Here is a 17,227-nt window from a genome sequence, read left to right on the forward strand (position 1 = left end):
GAACCCCGCCTGTAGCAGTCGAACGCGGTAAATTCAAATCACCTTGAACAAAACTTTACCAAGAACTTATTGACGACCTCAAGGCCAAGTATCTCCGAACAGACCGCCGGGGTGATTACCCAGATTACCAAGGAGAACCCAACGAAGTCTTGGACGAACCCGTCACAATACACGAAATCAAAACTGAGCTCGCCAACATGAAGAAGACCACAGCCCCGGGACCAGACCAAATCACAGCGAGAGCCCTCTACAACCTAGGTGAAGCAGACATTCAAGCTTTGGTCGACCATTTCAATCAGGAGTACTGGATCCCCGGTTCATTACCGCAACAGTGGAAAACAGCGGAAATTCGGTTTATCCCGAAACCGGGAAAGGACTTGAAGGTAGAGAATCTTAGGCCCATCTCGCTAACATCCTGCCTGGGGAAACTTTTCGAGCGAGTAATCAACACTCGATTGCAACGGTTTCTCGACGGCACAGACCAACTTCCGCACACACAGTTTGGCTTCAGACCACACCTAGGCACTGCCGATGTGCTTTTGCAGGTCTAGATGTATACCTTCACCCAGACCGCATGCAACCGTGCGCGGTGCTAGCCCTTGATTTAAAAGGGGCTTTCGATAACGTCCTGCACTCGGCCATACTACGCACCTTAGCGGAGACTAATTGCGGCTCCAGAACCTACAACTACATCAAGGCGTTCTTACAAGATCGGAAGGCCAAGCTCTCTATAGGGGGACTCGAGTCAGATCTAATTGAGCTGGGATCGCGGGGTACACCCCAGGGTGCAGTTCTCTCCCCTTTGCTCTTCAACTTGGCGATGAAGGATCTGCCGCCCAGACTGAACCGGGTGCCAGGCATTTGTCACGCACTGTACGCGGACGACGTCACCATATGGTTAAATCAAGGAACTAGGGCCGACATAGAAGACAGCTTCTAACGAGCGATACAAATCGTGCAGACCTTCGCCCGGTCCCGTGGCCTGGAGTGTGCACCGGATAAGTCGGAACTACTGGTGGTCCAGCCCAAGAAGCCCAAATACCCGAAACAAGACCCCATCAAGCTGCACGTGGATTTCATGCCTATCCCCGCCAGGCAGGAGATCCGTGTCCTCGGCGTGCACTTTTCCAACATGGCACACAATACCACAGCGGTGAGTCGCCTGATAGCGGCGGCCAACCAGGTAGCCAGAATGATCAAGCGAGTGACCTCCAAAAACCACGGAATGAAGGAGACTGAAACCACTAAGCTGGTACAAGCCTTTGTGTTCTCTAGATTCACATACGTCGTTCCTTTTCTGAACCTCAAACCCAGAGAGGAGGACAGACTAGACCGGGCTCTTCGTAAGTGCGTCAAACTATCTTTGGGCCTCCCAGGCTCTGGGCGTCCATAACACCACAAAAGAGCTCATAGATGCTCAGAGAATAGCGCAACAGGTGCGGCTCACGAGGACAAAAACAGGCAGAGCCATCCTAAATAGACTGGACATAACCCCTCCGACCACGGTGCAGGATCGATTCGACATCCCTCGAGAAATAAGAGAACGCATTCACATCCATCCCCTCCCCAGACACATGCCCGGAACACGATCAAGTCCGCAGAACACTCCGGGCCCAATACCTCTCCAAAACGTGGGACTCCCACCCTGCTACAATCTACGTGGACGGTGCCGGCCCCACCAATGGGGTGACCACAGCAGCAGCCTGCTCGTCCAGTGGTAACCCCATTGCAATGGCATCCATCAAAACGACGGATCCGACCCGCGCGGAAGAGGTCGCCATCGCCCTGGCCATCTCTGCCCATCCTCGCGCCATTATACTAACCGATTCCCAAGAGGCTTGCCGAAATTTCCTCAGAGGCGGGATATGTCGCCAGGCCCTTCGCATAATTGCGAATCAGCCGCCTGAAGGGGCACAGATCATATGGTTCCCGGGTAATCAGGGACAGACCGGGGGGAATGTGGCCGCGCACGCGTTAGCCCGCGATTCCTTATTCCGGGCGTTCACCCCCGCTGGTTGCCCCCCAGGCAAGGGAGCCAGCCGATCACCTTCACCCCCTTCACTGCGTACCGCCTACAGGGAGATACTGCTTGAACAGAGGCTCGGCAGGAGGAGATTTCCAGCCCCTCATCCCTCGCTCACAAGAATGGAGGAGGTGTTACTCCGACAACTTCACACAAACACACTTCCAATTCCCGCAACCCTACACAAATACTACCCGGACATCTACCCAACGCCACAGTGCCCGCACTGCGACCAGACGGGAGATTTACTCCACACGATGTGGCAGTGCACACAAAACCCCAACATGAAGAACATCACACCGAACAACAGATCCACAACACAATGGGAGGCCACCCTGCTCAACCCGCATCCAGCTTGCCAGAAATGGCTTGCGGACCGGGCTGAGAGAGCTACTCGTCGACCATTGGCAGCCCCGGATTAGCGGGCCCGACCATGGCTCTGAGCAAATAAAGTTTCTCTCTCTCTCTCTCTCTCTCTCTCTCTCTCTCTCTCTCTCTCTCTCTCTCTCTCTCTCTCTCTCTGTTTACCTTGGGATGAGCGCGACGGAACAGGAACAGCATGAGGGGTGAGCGGGAAAGCGAAGGGGGGCATTTCCTTGGCAAATGTCTACAAAGACTATCGTCTTTTGACGACATTTGCAACGAAAGTCCCGAAAGGAGGTCCCGCCCACGGTTTCTTACCTTAAGACCTTCTCTTGTATACATACATTATGTAATCACGCATTATTGCATTTTTTGAAATAAACTTTGAAACTTCGAAACTTTGAAAGGAGCAGATACGGGGCCAATTTTTTCTTTTCGCACCATTCCGGAAGGTTTAAAGAATTCATACCTACGAGTTAATACGCACAGCTTATTTAGTTGATGATCGTTCCGGGTTGCGTTTTTTCTCCTATTTTTATTTTGTATATTTGTTTCATTCTTCCTGTTTTTTTAACTGGTCATTTTGTAGTGATTGCGTACGCGCCGTTCTCGGCGCCTTCACCACCAGTATTCTGTTACGTACGACCTGCTTGAGGCAACTGAAAACTGCATCCCTATACGCTTTTACGCTACTCCCGCATTACAGTTATAATATACTGTTAGTAACTTTATTAGTCCATTTGATTCATGTCCATTTGAATTCGCTGTGGTTGCAGTGCACCCAAGGTGTTCTCCCGCAATTCGTGGGGTGGCAGTGGCTTTATCACCGGTCTAGTAAAATGCAAAAAAAAAAAGCTATTGTGTGTGGAATTTCAAAAATAATCCAAATTTTGTGCGTTTTATGCGTTGAAGCCACAAATGGGCTACGAATTCACGCCGCAGACAAGAGCTCTAGAACTTCCGACCACGTCGCGTTTTTTAGCGTGAGCCGAAATCTCCACACACGGGCGTTGAAGTTTCTTGCCTCCATCAGACAAAACGTCCGCATCGGTTGCGACCGAACCCACGTACTTGGGCTAAGCAGCACAATCGAAGTTATTCGTGCAGTGTCTTGTGGTGAAAAGTGATTCTGCGTCAAATGCAACAAAAACAGAATGTGCGCTCTAGCGCCACTTTCTGTTTCTGTTAAGCACTGTCGACCACGCAAATACGCCAGCAAGACTGAAGTTCTGGAGGCGAAGAATGCATCGATGAGAGCTAAAAGACTTAATTGCTGGTGTGCGATAGCGCATGTTTGTACTCCGATACCCTGATACATTCAACACGCACAGCTATCATACCTTGACCACGTATGCAGAAAATGAAACCAACCGACGACACGGGAAGAGCAAGTGTATACTTACGTTACCTTCCCATATGTCTGCTTTCCTTTCCTTTGTAGCCACTAGAAGGAAACCACTCGGGCGTGGGCGCGTCACAAAAACCGATTATTCTAGCGCCAAGTTCGGAATTTTTCGTATCATTCTCAGCCTATACAAGGCGGCATGGTTATTTTAAGAAACTTTTTAATTGTGACCGCGTTTTCGAAAATCACTGAATTATTATGTTTAATAAACAATGATAATTCATTACTTACTAAACACCCATTCCATACCATTTCAAAACACCTAAAGAAAGGTATTCTGTGCGTTGCCACACTTATCACTACCCAGAAAATGTGCCGAAGGGTGTTGGAGGAGGAGGAGGAGGAGGAGAAGAAGGGAGCTTTATTTAGGCGAGCGTTATGTGCTGATGTCTAGGCACCCGCCTGGTGGGGAATTTCATCTATACTCGGTGACAACTTAAGAACGGCACCGGAAGTTGCCGCTGTGCCTTATCACCGTAGCCGGATGTTTCTCCGCGCGGCGAAAGTAGGGCGTTACTGGGAATATTTTGAACATGGCGTGAGCCGTTCCCTTGATTTTTTGGACTTAATATGCTTATAAACGACTCCAGTGACGACAAACAAACTGCGCGAGACAAGGTAGACGATATCACGCATTCATAGCAAACCCCTTTCAAAACGCGCGCGCACTAACGTCACGGGTCCGGCGCTTTGGCGGAGTGATACACTACATGAGGTGGTGCCGTTCTTGAGTTGTAACCGAGTATAGTCCGGGATACCCTGGCCTGCGCTGGCCAACCGGGCCGTCTCCACCAGACTACGCTGGGAGGAGAGGTCGGACCTGGTGAGTCGTGCCACCCACTGCTTATTGTAGGTTGGGAATTGGGAGTAAGGGACGGGGATTGTTGACACCCCATACCAGATGGTATAGGGTGCCAGGGTGGGGGCAGTATTTGCAAGATGCGTGGTAAAAGGTGGGGTACATTGCATGGAGTAGGGTTTTTTTGGGGTTGTGGGAGGGGTGTAAGAGTTTGTAGTCGTCGGAATATTGTAGCTTCGGCTCTGGATAGATGTTGGTGGGATGCTGGGCATTGTTGGCGCCCGAGCCGTTGATGGGCGAGATTGTCTACGGAAAAAAAAAATTCAGGGAAGCTTGTACTCACGAGCAAGACTTGAATGGTGAATTTTTCTTGTAATTTTTTTTCGCGCGTGCAGGACGGAACATTTGAGGCGAAGGGGTCAGGATTCTTGCGAGGCACTGGAATTTTAACCTGTGCTTCGGTACTATTCAGCGGCGGGACCATTGGCTATGGATGTCGCGATTTTGTTGTTTTCTGTACAAGCCTAATGGATGACTTACTTAACAAATGCAGTAAGTGGAAAATTAATTCTTTACGGTTTGTACATTGTGGATGGCCCGAAATAAGGGTCTTTTTTTATTATTATGAGGTTTAACGCGCCCACGCTACGCTGGCGATGAGGCGCGCCGTAGTGGAGGGTTCCGGATTAATTTTGACCACCTCGGGATCGGGCGTTTTTGCTTTTCATAGGTCTTGCATTTCATCATTTCATCACGGCGAGTACGAAGGAATTGCAAAGTTAGCACAAACTTCCCCAGTCAGTGGAGGAATGTGCCTTGAAGGCCTATTGTCGGCCATCATTGGCTGTGTACTGCAAGGCGGCGACGAATTCCACGCTCCGCCGTATGACCTGCGCCTTCTCTTTTCGGAAAGTGACGGTCTCGACCCCCTATAGAACCTCTTGGCGGTACTTGCAGCGTCATCATCGTCGTCTCTCGGCTGTGATCTTGAAAGCGCGAAATTGGGCGGCTGCGATTTAACACGCCGTTCTGCACGCAGTTCATGCACCATAAGCGCGCACTTTCTGCTCTACAAAATATTCATGGAACCTAGCACTCACGCGCAAGTCTTGAATGGCGGATCTGTTGTTGGTGAGCATTGCCGGATACATAGCTAGGTAAGTTTCAGTACCATTGTTTATTTGCATAGTTCCGGTAATTGTGATCGTCGTCGTATGCATCGAATAGGTCGTCGTCGTCTTCGCGGCGAGGGGTGGATGCAAAGTTATCCTCAGCATGGTAGCCTTCCACCAGCTCTTCGTCATCGACTTGATGCACCGGTGGCTGGATCTGCAAGTCGTCTCGGGAAAGAGTGACACACCCGTAGCCGGTCACACACCGGTGACACACCGGTCACCTCTTCAATAGGTGACCGGTAAAAAGCGCAAAGGCTCATGGGTACATTGTCTGCTCCCGCGGAGCCCAGCCACTTCCGGTTCGAGAGCTCTCCTGGCCTCCCGTAGGCCGGCGGCTTTCACGCGTACGTGTGCTTGTTGTTTATCTGTTTCCACCGAAAAAAAAAATGCTCATGCATCGCGCATTAAATGTATAACAACGATGAACCCTATTAGGGGCTTTTCTGAAAGGTAAACACTCTGTGACCAATAAACAACGCGCACACACGCGCGTGAAAGCCGCCGGCGTACGGAGACCAGGCGAGAACTCGAACCGGAAGTGGCTGGAGCAGACGACGTACCCATTTGCGCTTTTTACCGGTCACCCATTATCCATAGTGGCTTCTAGAGAATGTGGCGGCCACGGGGACCCCTCACAAGTGGGGTGTCTTTATTTTTAGCATTAACGCTGGAGTTTTTTGTTTACATGCAGGTTAGCGCTTGACGACAGCGCTGCAGGTTTATTTATTTATTTTTTGCTAAAGCCACTCCGCGTACCAGGGACGCTCAGCGGTCGCCGCGAGGCACGCGTTTACGAGCGCCCGGAATTTTTTTGGTAGGTTTTCCTGCAACGGCGAACTTACGGCTTGTACACAAGTTCCGCTGTTAAAAAAAAAAAAAAAAAAAAAAAAAAACCTCTGTGCCTAAAGGGACGTATCCCAAACCCATAGGCCAAAAATATGTCGGACGCTCTCCACGCCCGCCATCCGCCTCTCAACTCACATTGAGAGAAGTATGCGTTGATTTTTACACAACCCTCTATACCGCCCCTTCTTACTGACTAGTCAAAGTGACCTTCACGTCCGCTTCACAGATCACGGCGAGAGGTATACGTCTTTATTTTGAAGCGAGAGCTCTACTACGCTACATTTCTCAAGGTCATTCGTCACGTCGCAATGACCTTCCGCCGCCGGCAAACAAGCTGCACCGCCATTTCTTTTCGCTTCGCTTGCGATAAGCTCCGCCGCTGAGGTACAATGTCACTAGGCGGGGGTTAAACAGCTGCTTCGCGCTTATCGCCCAGAGGCGGCTAAGCCATCTGCGCGTACTGTTCAGCGAAAGCGAGTCGCGGGACTAGGAGAGCGTGTATCAATAGATATACAAAACACACCTGGTCGTAATAGGAAATTAAGCGTTGAGCTGACTGAGGTTACATGAACGAAGACAAGAGAATCGCGAGGCCTTTGGCCGGCGCCACTGACGGGCGCCAACTGGCCTGTCTGCGCACCCTTCAGCGCAAGAGGAAACATAAATCCAGTCATCCTGCAGATAAAGCTTCACGGCCGGCTGCAAAATGTCAAGGAAATGCAAACTTGCACTAAACACGGTGTCCATAGTTTTCGCTTTCACTCGTGATAACGAGGTTTATAAGCGTTGAATCTGTGCAATTTCTACCCAGACGGACAAACCGATTCCGCTCACTCACTAGCTGTGGAAGAGTAGGTGGTAATGATTAATCACTGTTGCTAATTACAGATCACTAAACTTAACTGTAGCGATGGCTGCGTCAGCTGTGGCTTCAGTGACCGGCAGCGGTTTCGCCGGATGAGTAAAAACCAAGACGCAATGCTTCCACCGTGAGAATTGTGAAAGGGGCGTGAGGTATGGTATAGTACTGCTAAACAAACACAGCCGCTAAAAAAATTCAGTGCCCTTCCACTCTGTGAAGAAGGACGACCACCGAAGCTGGGTGCAGCTCACGGAGTGCACAAAACAAAACACATTTGTTTGTTATTCGCGATTGAGCAGACTCCCTAGCCATTTAGCTGACTGAAACTTGGAAGGACTCGAACTTTAACCTAGCGGACAAACATGGCGATGTCTGTTTCCCTCCCTCGTCGTCGGCATCTTACTGTCTGCGTAACACACCAACTCAAACCGCTCGACCACGAAGGACAGCAGTGAGGTCGCGTCTGGCCGGGAGACGTTCACGTTGAAATATCTTACAGCAGAGCGAGCATGTCCTCGGTGAAAACGGGAAGAATAGCGGCGCCTGCACGCCCCTAACCCCCCTCCACTCCCCATCCGTGAGCGCACAACCCAATAACCGGTGACGTGCGCGTGCTTAGACTTAGGGACATGTCGCTCCGGGAACCCTTCAAGCTGAACAAACGTTTTAGGATAAGTCGCCGTTCCGAGCGGGCAAGTTGCTTTCCATGCGGAAGGGATTCAGAGATACGTGATGAGGTGCACGACTTGAGGCGGCAACGGTGGAGGCTGCCGCTTCTGCGGCAGCGGCTTTCCGTTGTTTTTTTTGCCCATTCGCGCTTATGCACGCGCCGACGCTCCCTCAAATCCCGCTCCTCTTCCTCCAAGCGAACTACACCCATCCGTTCCATAGCAGGTTAAAGCTAACTTGAAAAGACCCGAGTTAATGACCGAATTTGAGCGTCTCCGACTAATTCATGCCTTTGTGATAAGTCGCATCACATACTCTCTCCCGTACCTAAACCTAACTAAAATAGAACTGTATAAAGTGAATTGCCTCATCCGAAAAATCTACAAAACGGCGCTTCTAATCCCTCAAAGCACTTCCACTGCCAAACTGGAACACCTAAGCATGTATAACACAATTGAAGAGTTCATGGAAGCCCACTCTGTGATTCAACTTTCCCGCCTTTCTACCACCCCTGGAGGCAGATCCATCTTAGATTCGCTCGGGCTTCATGCACCGACCTTTACTGACGAGAGAGTACGCATTTCTCCCGACTTACACAATCTCCTACTCGTTCGGCCAATTCCCCGCAATATTTATTTATTTATTTATTTATTTATTTATTTATTTATTTATTTATTTATTTATTTATTTATTTATTTATTTATTTATTTATTTAAATACTCTCAATGCCCCGAAAGGCATTATATTCACCCAAAGCGCATGCAATGTTAAACGCCGTGAACATCGCGCATGCGTGCTCGCCCGTAAATACCCCATGGGCCCGACCACCGCATACGTGGACGCCGCTAGTTATCGCTACCACAATGCTTATGCAGTCACCGCACTTTTCGACCCTAAAGCACCCCCTTACCAATCACTAACTATCCTAACGCGCTCTGCTGCCACTGCGGAAGAGGCGGCCATTGCACTTGCCCTCACTCACCGGCCTACCCCAACAATTGTTATCTCTGACTCGAAAACGGCCATTAAAAATTTTGCCCGGGGTAACATTTCCCCACAGGCTCTCAAAATTCTTCGAAATCCTCCCACCTCCGACGCGGAGCTGATTTGGACTCCAGCCCATGCGGGGCTGGAAGGAAACGAAGCGGCTAAACTAGCTCGAGAGCTAACCGTCCGAGCTGGGTCAAGTCGCACCCCTTCCCATGGAGCCCAATCAGCCCGTGACAGCCTGTTAACTTTCCAGGAAATTACCTGCCACTACCGCCTCTGTCCCCGGCGCTACCCTCCGCCTCACTGGTCGTTTTCTATCGCAGAGGAACGATAGTGGCGCCTTCTCCAAACCGATACCCTCCCTTGTCGCGCCAGACTACATGCAATTTATCCCTCAATATTTCCTTCTCCCCGATTCCCCGACTGCGGAGCCCCCGAAACAGTCTCTCATATCATTTGGCAATGCTCCCACAACTCATTCCCTCTCATCTCTTCTGAGGAGCCCTGGGAGGCGGCGTTACGCAGCTCGGACCCTCAGTCCAGCAAGGACTTGCTGAACGAGCAGCTAAGATCACCGGCACCCTCCAAGCGCTGGTCACCAATCGTCGTTAGTTTAACTAGTGCTCAAGTAAAGTTTTTTTTTCTCTCTCTCACTTAAAGGACAAATGTGGCGGCTCGTGTTCGCTGAAAAGAATTCGGCAGGTGGTTGGCCTCAAGAAACTGAGTATGGCGCCATACTGATACGGTGTCATCCAGCAGCACCACCAATCTCGGGGACCTGCGCTAAAAGAGACTAGCGCTGGTTCTAATCTTGTACAGGGCTTGTTAGTCCAGTGTATGTGCGCGCGCGCGTGTGCATTGAACTTGCAAGGATCGGCGGCGGGACACCGGTCTGTGACCCTTCTGAAAAACGGTCCAGCGCGCCACACGGGCACGGCCTCACAGGGCCAGCAATTCCACTTTTGGGTGCCTACGCGGATAGGCGAGAGCGCTTGGAAGAGCCAATGACTCACCTTGCAGAGGGCATCTTGGTAACGTCTTTGAGACGCCACTCGAACCCCCCCCCCCCCCCCCCTCACCCCGAAAAGAAGAACTCCTTTTGTGATAGCCTAAGTGGCTCATGCCCTCGGCGGACAGTAGGGGACAGGAGTGGAAGAAAGTGACTAAAGGTGTTAAAAGGGGGGTCAAGGAGAACTTGTCACAAGGAACTCGTCACAGCCAACTCGTCTTAGGAGACCTCGTCAAATAGGACAAGTCGTCATAGGCCATCCCGCACAAGGAAAACTCGTAACCTAGGGCAACTGGATACTTGCCCATCTCGTCGCAATTTTTTTTTCGCCAGTCATGTTCAAATGAAAAGAATACAGGAATTCATTTATTTCTCTGCTTAAGTGTAAACATTCTTGCACCTTTTTTTACCTAACGTTTCCTTGATGGCCTTGGAGGAACATGTCAGACCAGACAGCGCATTTTTTTTGTGACCTTCGTTCAGGTAATCGCATGAGGAGTAGGAGGAGGAATAGACTTTATTGAAGCCATTAAGGACTTCAGGTGATCAACCTGGGCTGGTCCCTATGTCCAGGGTCCCATTGGTCCTGCAGGCCTCATCCGCTAAGGATATCAGCTGGCGCTGACCCTCCGCGTCCGAGGCCCTGATAGCCGTCTTCCATGGGTTGGGGTGGTCTCGCAGTCGTGCAGCGTCTTGTGGTGCCGGATGGTTGGGGCAGGCAAGGACCATGTGGTAGATGGTGCCGCGTGCCTGTTGGCAGTTGGGACATGCGGGTGAGGGGTAGAGCTGGGGGTAGAGCAGGTTCATTCTGGGTGGTGTCGGGTAGGTGTTGCTCTGGAGCAGACCACACTTGACTTGCTCCCTCTTGTCAAGCAAATGATGAGGTGGTGGTAGTGTGTGCCGCTGCTCCCGGTAGTGTTTTGTAATGCTCCTAAAGATGGTGAGGGGGGTAAGTGGGTCCAGCCGCTCTTCCGGATCTTCGTCCCCCGAAACCACGGCACGGGCGCTAGCTTCTTCGCGTGCCAAGTGATGGGCCCGGGCATTGCCTCTCACTTCGGTCTCAGTATGGGACGGAGTCCAGATAATGCTGATGGTCCGCTTCCCTTCTGGTGAGTGGTGGGTGTCGAGGATGTGATGAGCATCAGGGCAAATGCGACCACGTAGGTAGGCACGGCAGGCGTCTTGGGAGTCGGTGTAGATGTAGCGAGGATGTTGTATGATGGCTAGAGCGATGGCCACCTGCTCACCGATCAGAATTTCCTAACTTACAGGGGTGCGAAGAGAAGCTACTTTCGAGTTGTTGTCCCCAGTACATGCCACGGCTACCACTTCACCAAAACAGACCAGGGCTGCGTCTGTGTAGGCTACTCTGTGAGGGGCTATGTACTGAAGCATCTTGCTGAGTGCTTTGGCGCGTGCTTCTCGCCTGCCCTTGTGCTTCGTTGGGTGCATGTTTTTTGGTATTGGGCGGACGTCGATAAGGGACCTCCAGGCAGGTGGTATTTTCCGGGGTGCTTCACCAACGTGGATGGGCCTGAGGTTCAGTTGAGTAAGGATGGTCTTTCCTGCTGGTGTTTTGCCAAGTCTATCCAGTTGGTTAACGTGGTGAGCCTCAACCAATTCTGCAAGGGTGTTGTGGGCGCCCATCTCCATAAGTATCTGCGTGGATGACGAGGCTGGAAGATGCAAGGCTGTTTTTGTAACTTTCCGGAGTATAGCTTCCAGTCGGGCTTGCTCAGTTTTTAAAAGATTCCTGTAGGCAGTCACGTAGACTACTCGGGAAATGGCGAAGGCTTGTACCAGGCGGAGGGTGTCCGCTTCCCTCATTCCGCGATGTCTAGTCGTAACTCTCCGGATCATGTGGCCTAGTTGGTCTAATTGTTGCTTGATGAGGTTGATCTGATGGCTCCATCTGTTGTTGGCTTGAATGTGGAGACCAAGAATCCGGACTGGCTTGCATGCAGGGTATACTTTTTGGTCTTCTATGGTGAGGTAGACTTATTGGATTGCAGGGTCTTGAGAATTGCCTCTCTTCATAAACAGCAGTTCTGTCTTCTGAGGTGCACATTTGAGGCCCATGACATGCAAGTGTTCAGTAATTATGTCTGCGGCTTCTTGGAGTGTATCTTGTAGCTTGCCCAGGGTGTCTGGTTTGGGGGTCCATTAAGTAATGTCATCTGCATAGAAGGCTACCTTGAGGTTTGGGATGTGTTGTAGTTTCTGCGGTAGGTGGAGAAGGGAGAGAGTCCTTCAATGCTTTGAAGGACTCCCGCCAGAGTCCTTCAAAGCATTGAAGGACTCTGGCGGGACTAAAGCGGCTCCACCGGAATTAAACCTGGGGATTAGTGATGTATACAGCTTCGCTGTAAAAAGCGTGGTAGCTCCGTGAATTAAACCCAGACAGCAACAACAAGCGGATGCGTAACGTTACGCCAAAACGGCGGTGCTAAGTGCAGTTCAAGCAGCAGTATCTATAGGGTCCGAGGACAACCACGTTTTTCCTTGTGTCTAAAGGGACGTGCGACGTCCGTTTAGACACAAGGAAAAAACTGGTCGTAACCGCCTTCCAACACTTTTTATTCCTTGTGGAGAGGGTTAGTACGAAAAAAGTTTACTGTGCGCGATGGCGGTAAAAATATGTAAATGCATCTTTGATTGCTGTTTTCAGCTGGTAACCGACTGCAGCACTACCTCCCAACCGCACAATCAAAGCGACGAAGCCAGACGTAACGTAAGCACAGCAATTTCTTTTTCGGCAGCGTATACAATCAAATACAATTCAATCGTCGCGACTTTCGACTTCGCCTTTGAGTTCCGCCTGTTTCGTGAAAAAGACCTGGTAAGGAAGTCCGACGTGCGAACCTTCCAGTTGGACCAGCACGAGGATATTTTCCTCTCGGAACAGCGTTTTGGGAACGTATAAAGTTTTCTGTGGTCCAGCCAACGGCCAGTAACGGCCCAGGTTGAAGCCGTTCAGGAACGCGATCCCCTGCAAAAAACGCATGTAGGTACAGAAAACTCGCAGCACTGGCACGAAGAGGGTTGTTTTTCAGTAAAAGGGAAGAAAAGAACTCCAGCCTTTTTTTGTGTGTGAGAATGGGAAAAACATAGAAGGTGAATCTGGTGCGTTTTAACTTTGGAAGCATTACTTGAACACGCGTGGAGCGGGACAACGCTCCTCCACATCTCGCTCCGATCACCAGTTTCTTTCTTTGTTTTAAGTGCAGAGCACTCTATGTGCTCGCCTTGCATGTGGCGCCCTCGCCACCCTTCCCCACATCTTCTGGGGGTGCCCTAAAGATCCCTTTCCCCTAATTTTCTGTGATCAGCAGTGGAAGGAGGCGCTGGGGAGCTCAGACCTAGAGGTACAGACCTCCTTGGTCACCAGAGCTGCTGATAATGGGTAACCATTCTTTACCGACTTCCCGAGAAATCTGATCACACGTACATGTGCGAGGTGTAGCGCGGTACGCTCCGTAGGGATACCTAGTGCAGATGGGGCAATTTAATAAAGGCTTTTGGGTCTTTTATTTATTACTGGCTATAAAATAAAAACATCGTTTAGCCAAAGTTCCTTGTCCCCACGGGTTGGAACCTGTAACCCTTTCAGCCCTGAATTCTTTCTTTGTGTTGAAAAGTCTTTCTGTGTATTTTCTTTAATATTTAGACCCTATATGCTTAGAAACGAAAAATTGAGCTCGCGATGAAAGTAATTAGCAATTTACAAGCATATCATTTAATTATGTCATCAGGCAATTAAAATTTGAAATTACTGCGGCAACATTTTTTGCTTGTTTTCGTAATTTTTGGAAAACGAGTCCACCTACATAAAATAAAGCTAGTGTATGTATTTTTGGATTTACAACCATGTCATCAAACTAGGACTTCAGACCTAGGGGTCACTGTGACGTCAAATTGGTCTTCAGTGAAATGCCTTCCTCTTTGTATTGTTCAGCTTTAGCAAAAAACGAACAATGGTGATATCAATCGAAAGAGGAATCCTTGAAGAACTATTTTCTAGAAAAAAAAACTGTTTTGGTTTTATTTTCAAATTGCTAGACGACGTTTTGTTAATGTGGTAAATATAGGACACCAGGGCCGAAAGGGTTAAATCAACTATAAGTACAGGAGTATGAGCGGATATTTATTTTTTTTTTCTTTGTGATGCGGGATGCAAAGCGAACTGGAGCTACAGGGACTTTGGCAGGCTTCGACGACCGTCTAATGATCGACGCCTCTCTTGTAACTGGCCAATGCCTATTTTAGAGGCGAATGTTATTCAGGCTTTCCAGCTGGCTCTCGTCTTAGCTGTGCACAAGACCAAGAACCGCCAGATTTTAAGGGAGACAGCATAAGTGAAATTGCTCCTATTTCAGCTCATTCAAGCTCTTCTTTTTAGTCGTGACGAGCCAAACTTTTGTTGAGCCTTTCTATAAGGGGAATACGAAGTGACTATAGTTGAAGAGAGTGAATTGCTGGGCTAGTTGGTTCATAATGTTCAGAAAAGGGAAAACCAGCGAGCAGAACGCAGGACAAGAGGACTATAGTTGCGATAGCTATACTGCTTCGCCAGCTATACGCGACGACATGGTTCTACTGTGAGAAATGCACTATCGTTGCCGCCAAACATCTACTCGCGCCTATAGATGTGAGCGGTCGATAAAAAAAAAAAAAACTAGTGAAAAAAAAAAACAGTTTAATTTTTTTTTTTTCATTTTTTCAACCAGGATAGCATTGAGAAAAAACAAACAGAGCTTCTCCTGGGAAATTTGTTGTGATTCCTTGCGGCCAATCTGCCGTGAGGGAAACGCTTCCTGAAGTCAATGCCTTGACATGAAATCGGGCGCAGATTCTGAGAGGGGAAGCTCTGCTGGGGCTTTTGTGATGCAGCATTCAGCAATTATATTATTTTCAGTGCTAACGGAAAAATTCATCGGGTACTTAAGTTCCTTAGGTCACCTCAAGGCGAAAGCCAGCGACTCTCGAACACCTTTTAACTGCTACATCGTGTTTGCGGGGCATCATGTGCACTTGTCATGCAGCACGAATCCTAGCAAGGGACCGGATAAGCACCGTAGATAACACACTTGGCTGCGGCTCTGTCGACCCGGGTTCAAATCCCATTTGAATGCAAATAAGTTTCTGCGCATGTTTTATTTACTTTTTTTTACAGCGGTCGGATTTGGATTCATTCGTGTAGTCACCAGCAACTTCGGTCACATTTCGCATTTGAGGAGTCATCTAAGGTTTCCGCCTTAAGGTGTATGTTGAGTGTTTTGTAGATGTGTGCGCAATCATCTTTTTTTTAAATTTTCATATATTTCTTAAGAAAACGTGAAAGAGAACAGTTTTTATTCACGTCCCTCAACATTACATGTAAACGTACGTCTCTACTCCCGTCGTACGGGTCCAGGGATTAGGAAAAGCATTACGTACCTTGACGCTCACGTCAGTCTGCAGAAACGTGTCGTGCGTCTTGGAAGGTTGTAGTTTGAACGTCGCGGCGTAGACGACTACATCGAATGGGGACACCTTCGCGCTGCTGTGGGTGCGTTTGAGCGCGAGCAACTGGTCGTAATCGCTGAGCCAGGTAGCGTTGGACAGTCGCAACGGCCGCATGGTCCAGTTGGCCAGTAACTGGTGGTCCAGAGTGACATTTCCAATAATGCCCTGGAGGAAGGCGCATCCAAATATATTCTTGCTTGGCACCTAAAAACTATACACGGCTAAGAAAACGAAACCGCATATCCCAGCCCTTGCATCATCAACGGGTCGTTCAGCACAGCGAATAGTTCGGCCATCAAAGAAAAACGAACCATTGTTATAGCGGAAGCGCATTTTAGAATGATCGCTTTACTCAAAGCTTCTGTACTCGGTGACAACTTAAGAACGGCACCGGAAGTTGCCGCTGTGCCTTATCACCGTAGCCGGATGTTTCTCCGCGCGGCGCAAGTAGGGCGTTACTGGGAATATTTTGAACATAGCGTGAGCCGTTCCCGTGATTTTTTGGACTTAATATGCTTATAAACGACTTCAGTGACGACAAACAAACTGCGTGAGACAAGGCAGACGATATCACGCATTCATAGCAAACCCCTTTCAAAACGCGCGCGCACTGACGTCACGGGTCCGGCGCTTTGGTGGAGTGATACACTACATGAGGCGGTGCCGTTCTTGAGTTGTAACCGAGTATAGTGGTTCCACAGGCAAGCGCATTTAGGGCACATCGTTCCCTCTTTTAACGAAGTACCGCTTTCAACAAAATCACTCTCCTGCCCGAGGACCTCCATATGACAAGGGTTTACTGCATTTCTACGGGTGCTCGCACTCCAGACGTGTCAAGCACATGACGCCAAGTTCAATCGTAGTGTTATAGCCAATCAGGACGTCAACAAATGCTCCAAACACCGGCACAGTGTTCGTGCTCAGGGGTCTGATTGGCGGACGGGGACGTTTGCGCTATCCCACTTCAGTCGCTCGGCATCGAGACCGCTTTTACAAAACTAACGCTGACAGCAGATGGTTTTAAGGCACCAACTATTCATTTAAAGTGTGACCCAAGGAACCATCAATCATAGCGAGGGTGCGGAGAAATTTCGTACTGGGAGAGTGTCATGTGGTAAGAAGAGCCCATACCCGAAGGGGGATTGGCCCCAGAAGAAGATGTTGTCAGAAAAGATGAAGAGAAAGAAAAATCAGCATACGGGATGGTGAGAAGGATTTTGAAGTGACCAATGGAGAAGAAACACAGGGTAATCGAAGAGGAGGAGGAGGTAGCTTGTTCAGCGAATGGGAGCCGCACACGATAGAATGCGAGGTGAAGAGGAAGAGAACAAAGTTGGAGTAGACAGAGTGGAACGGGGTCTTTGGAGGAACGGTGGCAAGTTCGGGCCGTGCCCCACAACGCACCAGCGTGCACCGTTTGGCAGCGGGCTGCCCGGAACCACCGATTACCAGCGGCTTCGCTCTGCTGGCCTCCTACTGACCGGCGGCATCGCACCGCCGGCGACCCGTCGAGCCGTGCCCCACGACGCACGAGCGGCATCGCACCGTCTGGCAGCGGGCAGCTCAAGACCACCGATTACC

The 17,227-nt window shown here is 49.8% G+C and overlaps 1 protein-coding gene across 1 annotated transcript in view; it reads right to left on the bottom strand.

Annotated features, from left to right (window-relative positions):
* Positions 1-12,887: 12,887 nt before the first annotated feature.
* LOC144175314 (beta-galactosidase-1-like protein) overlaps positions 12,888-17,227 on the bottom strand; it is a 37,107-nt gene continuing 32,767 nt past the window's right edge. Inside the window, exons 14-15 of the mRNA XM_077704396.1 lie at positions 15,578-15,811; positions 12,888-13,130 (exon numbers count right to left, since the gene is read on the bottom strand). Coding sequence (XP_077560522.1) covers positions 12,921-13,130; positions 15,578-15,811 — 444 coding nt within the window. The 3' untranslated portion in view covers positions 12,888-12,920. The remainder of the gene's footprint in view (positions 13,131-15,577; positions 15,812-17,227) is intronic.

The sequence above is a fragment of the Haemaphysalis longicornis genome, unplaced genomic scaffold, assembly GCF_048455015.1.
Source record: "Haemaphysalis longicornis isolate Haplotype H1 unplaced genomic scaffold, Haemaphysalis longicornis Haplotype H1 scaffold_3, whole genome shotgun sequence".
NCBI lineage: Eukaryota > Metazoa > Arthropoda > Arachnida > Ixodida > Ixodidae > Haemaphysalis > Haemaphysalis longicornis.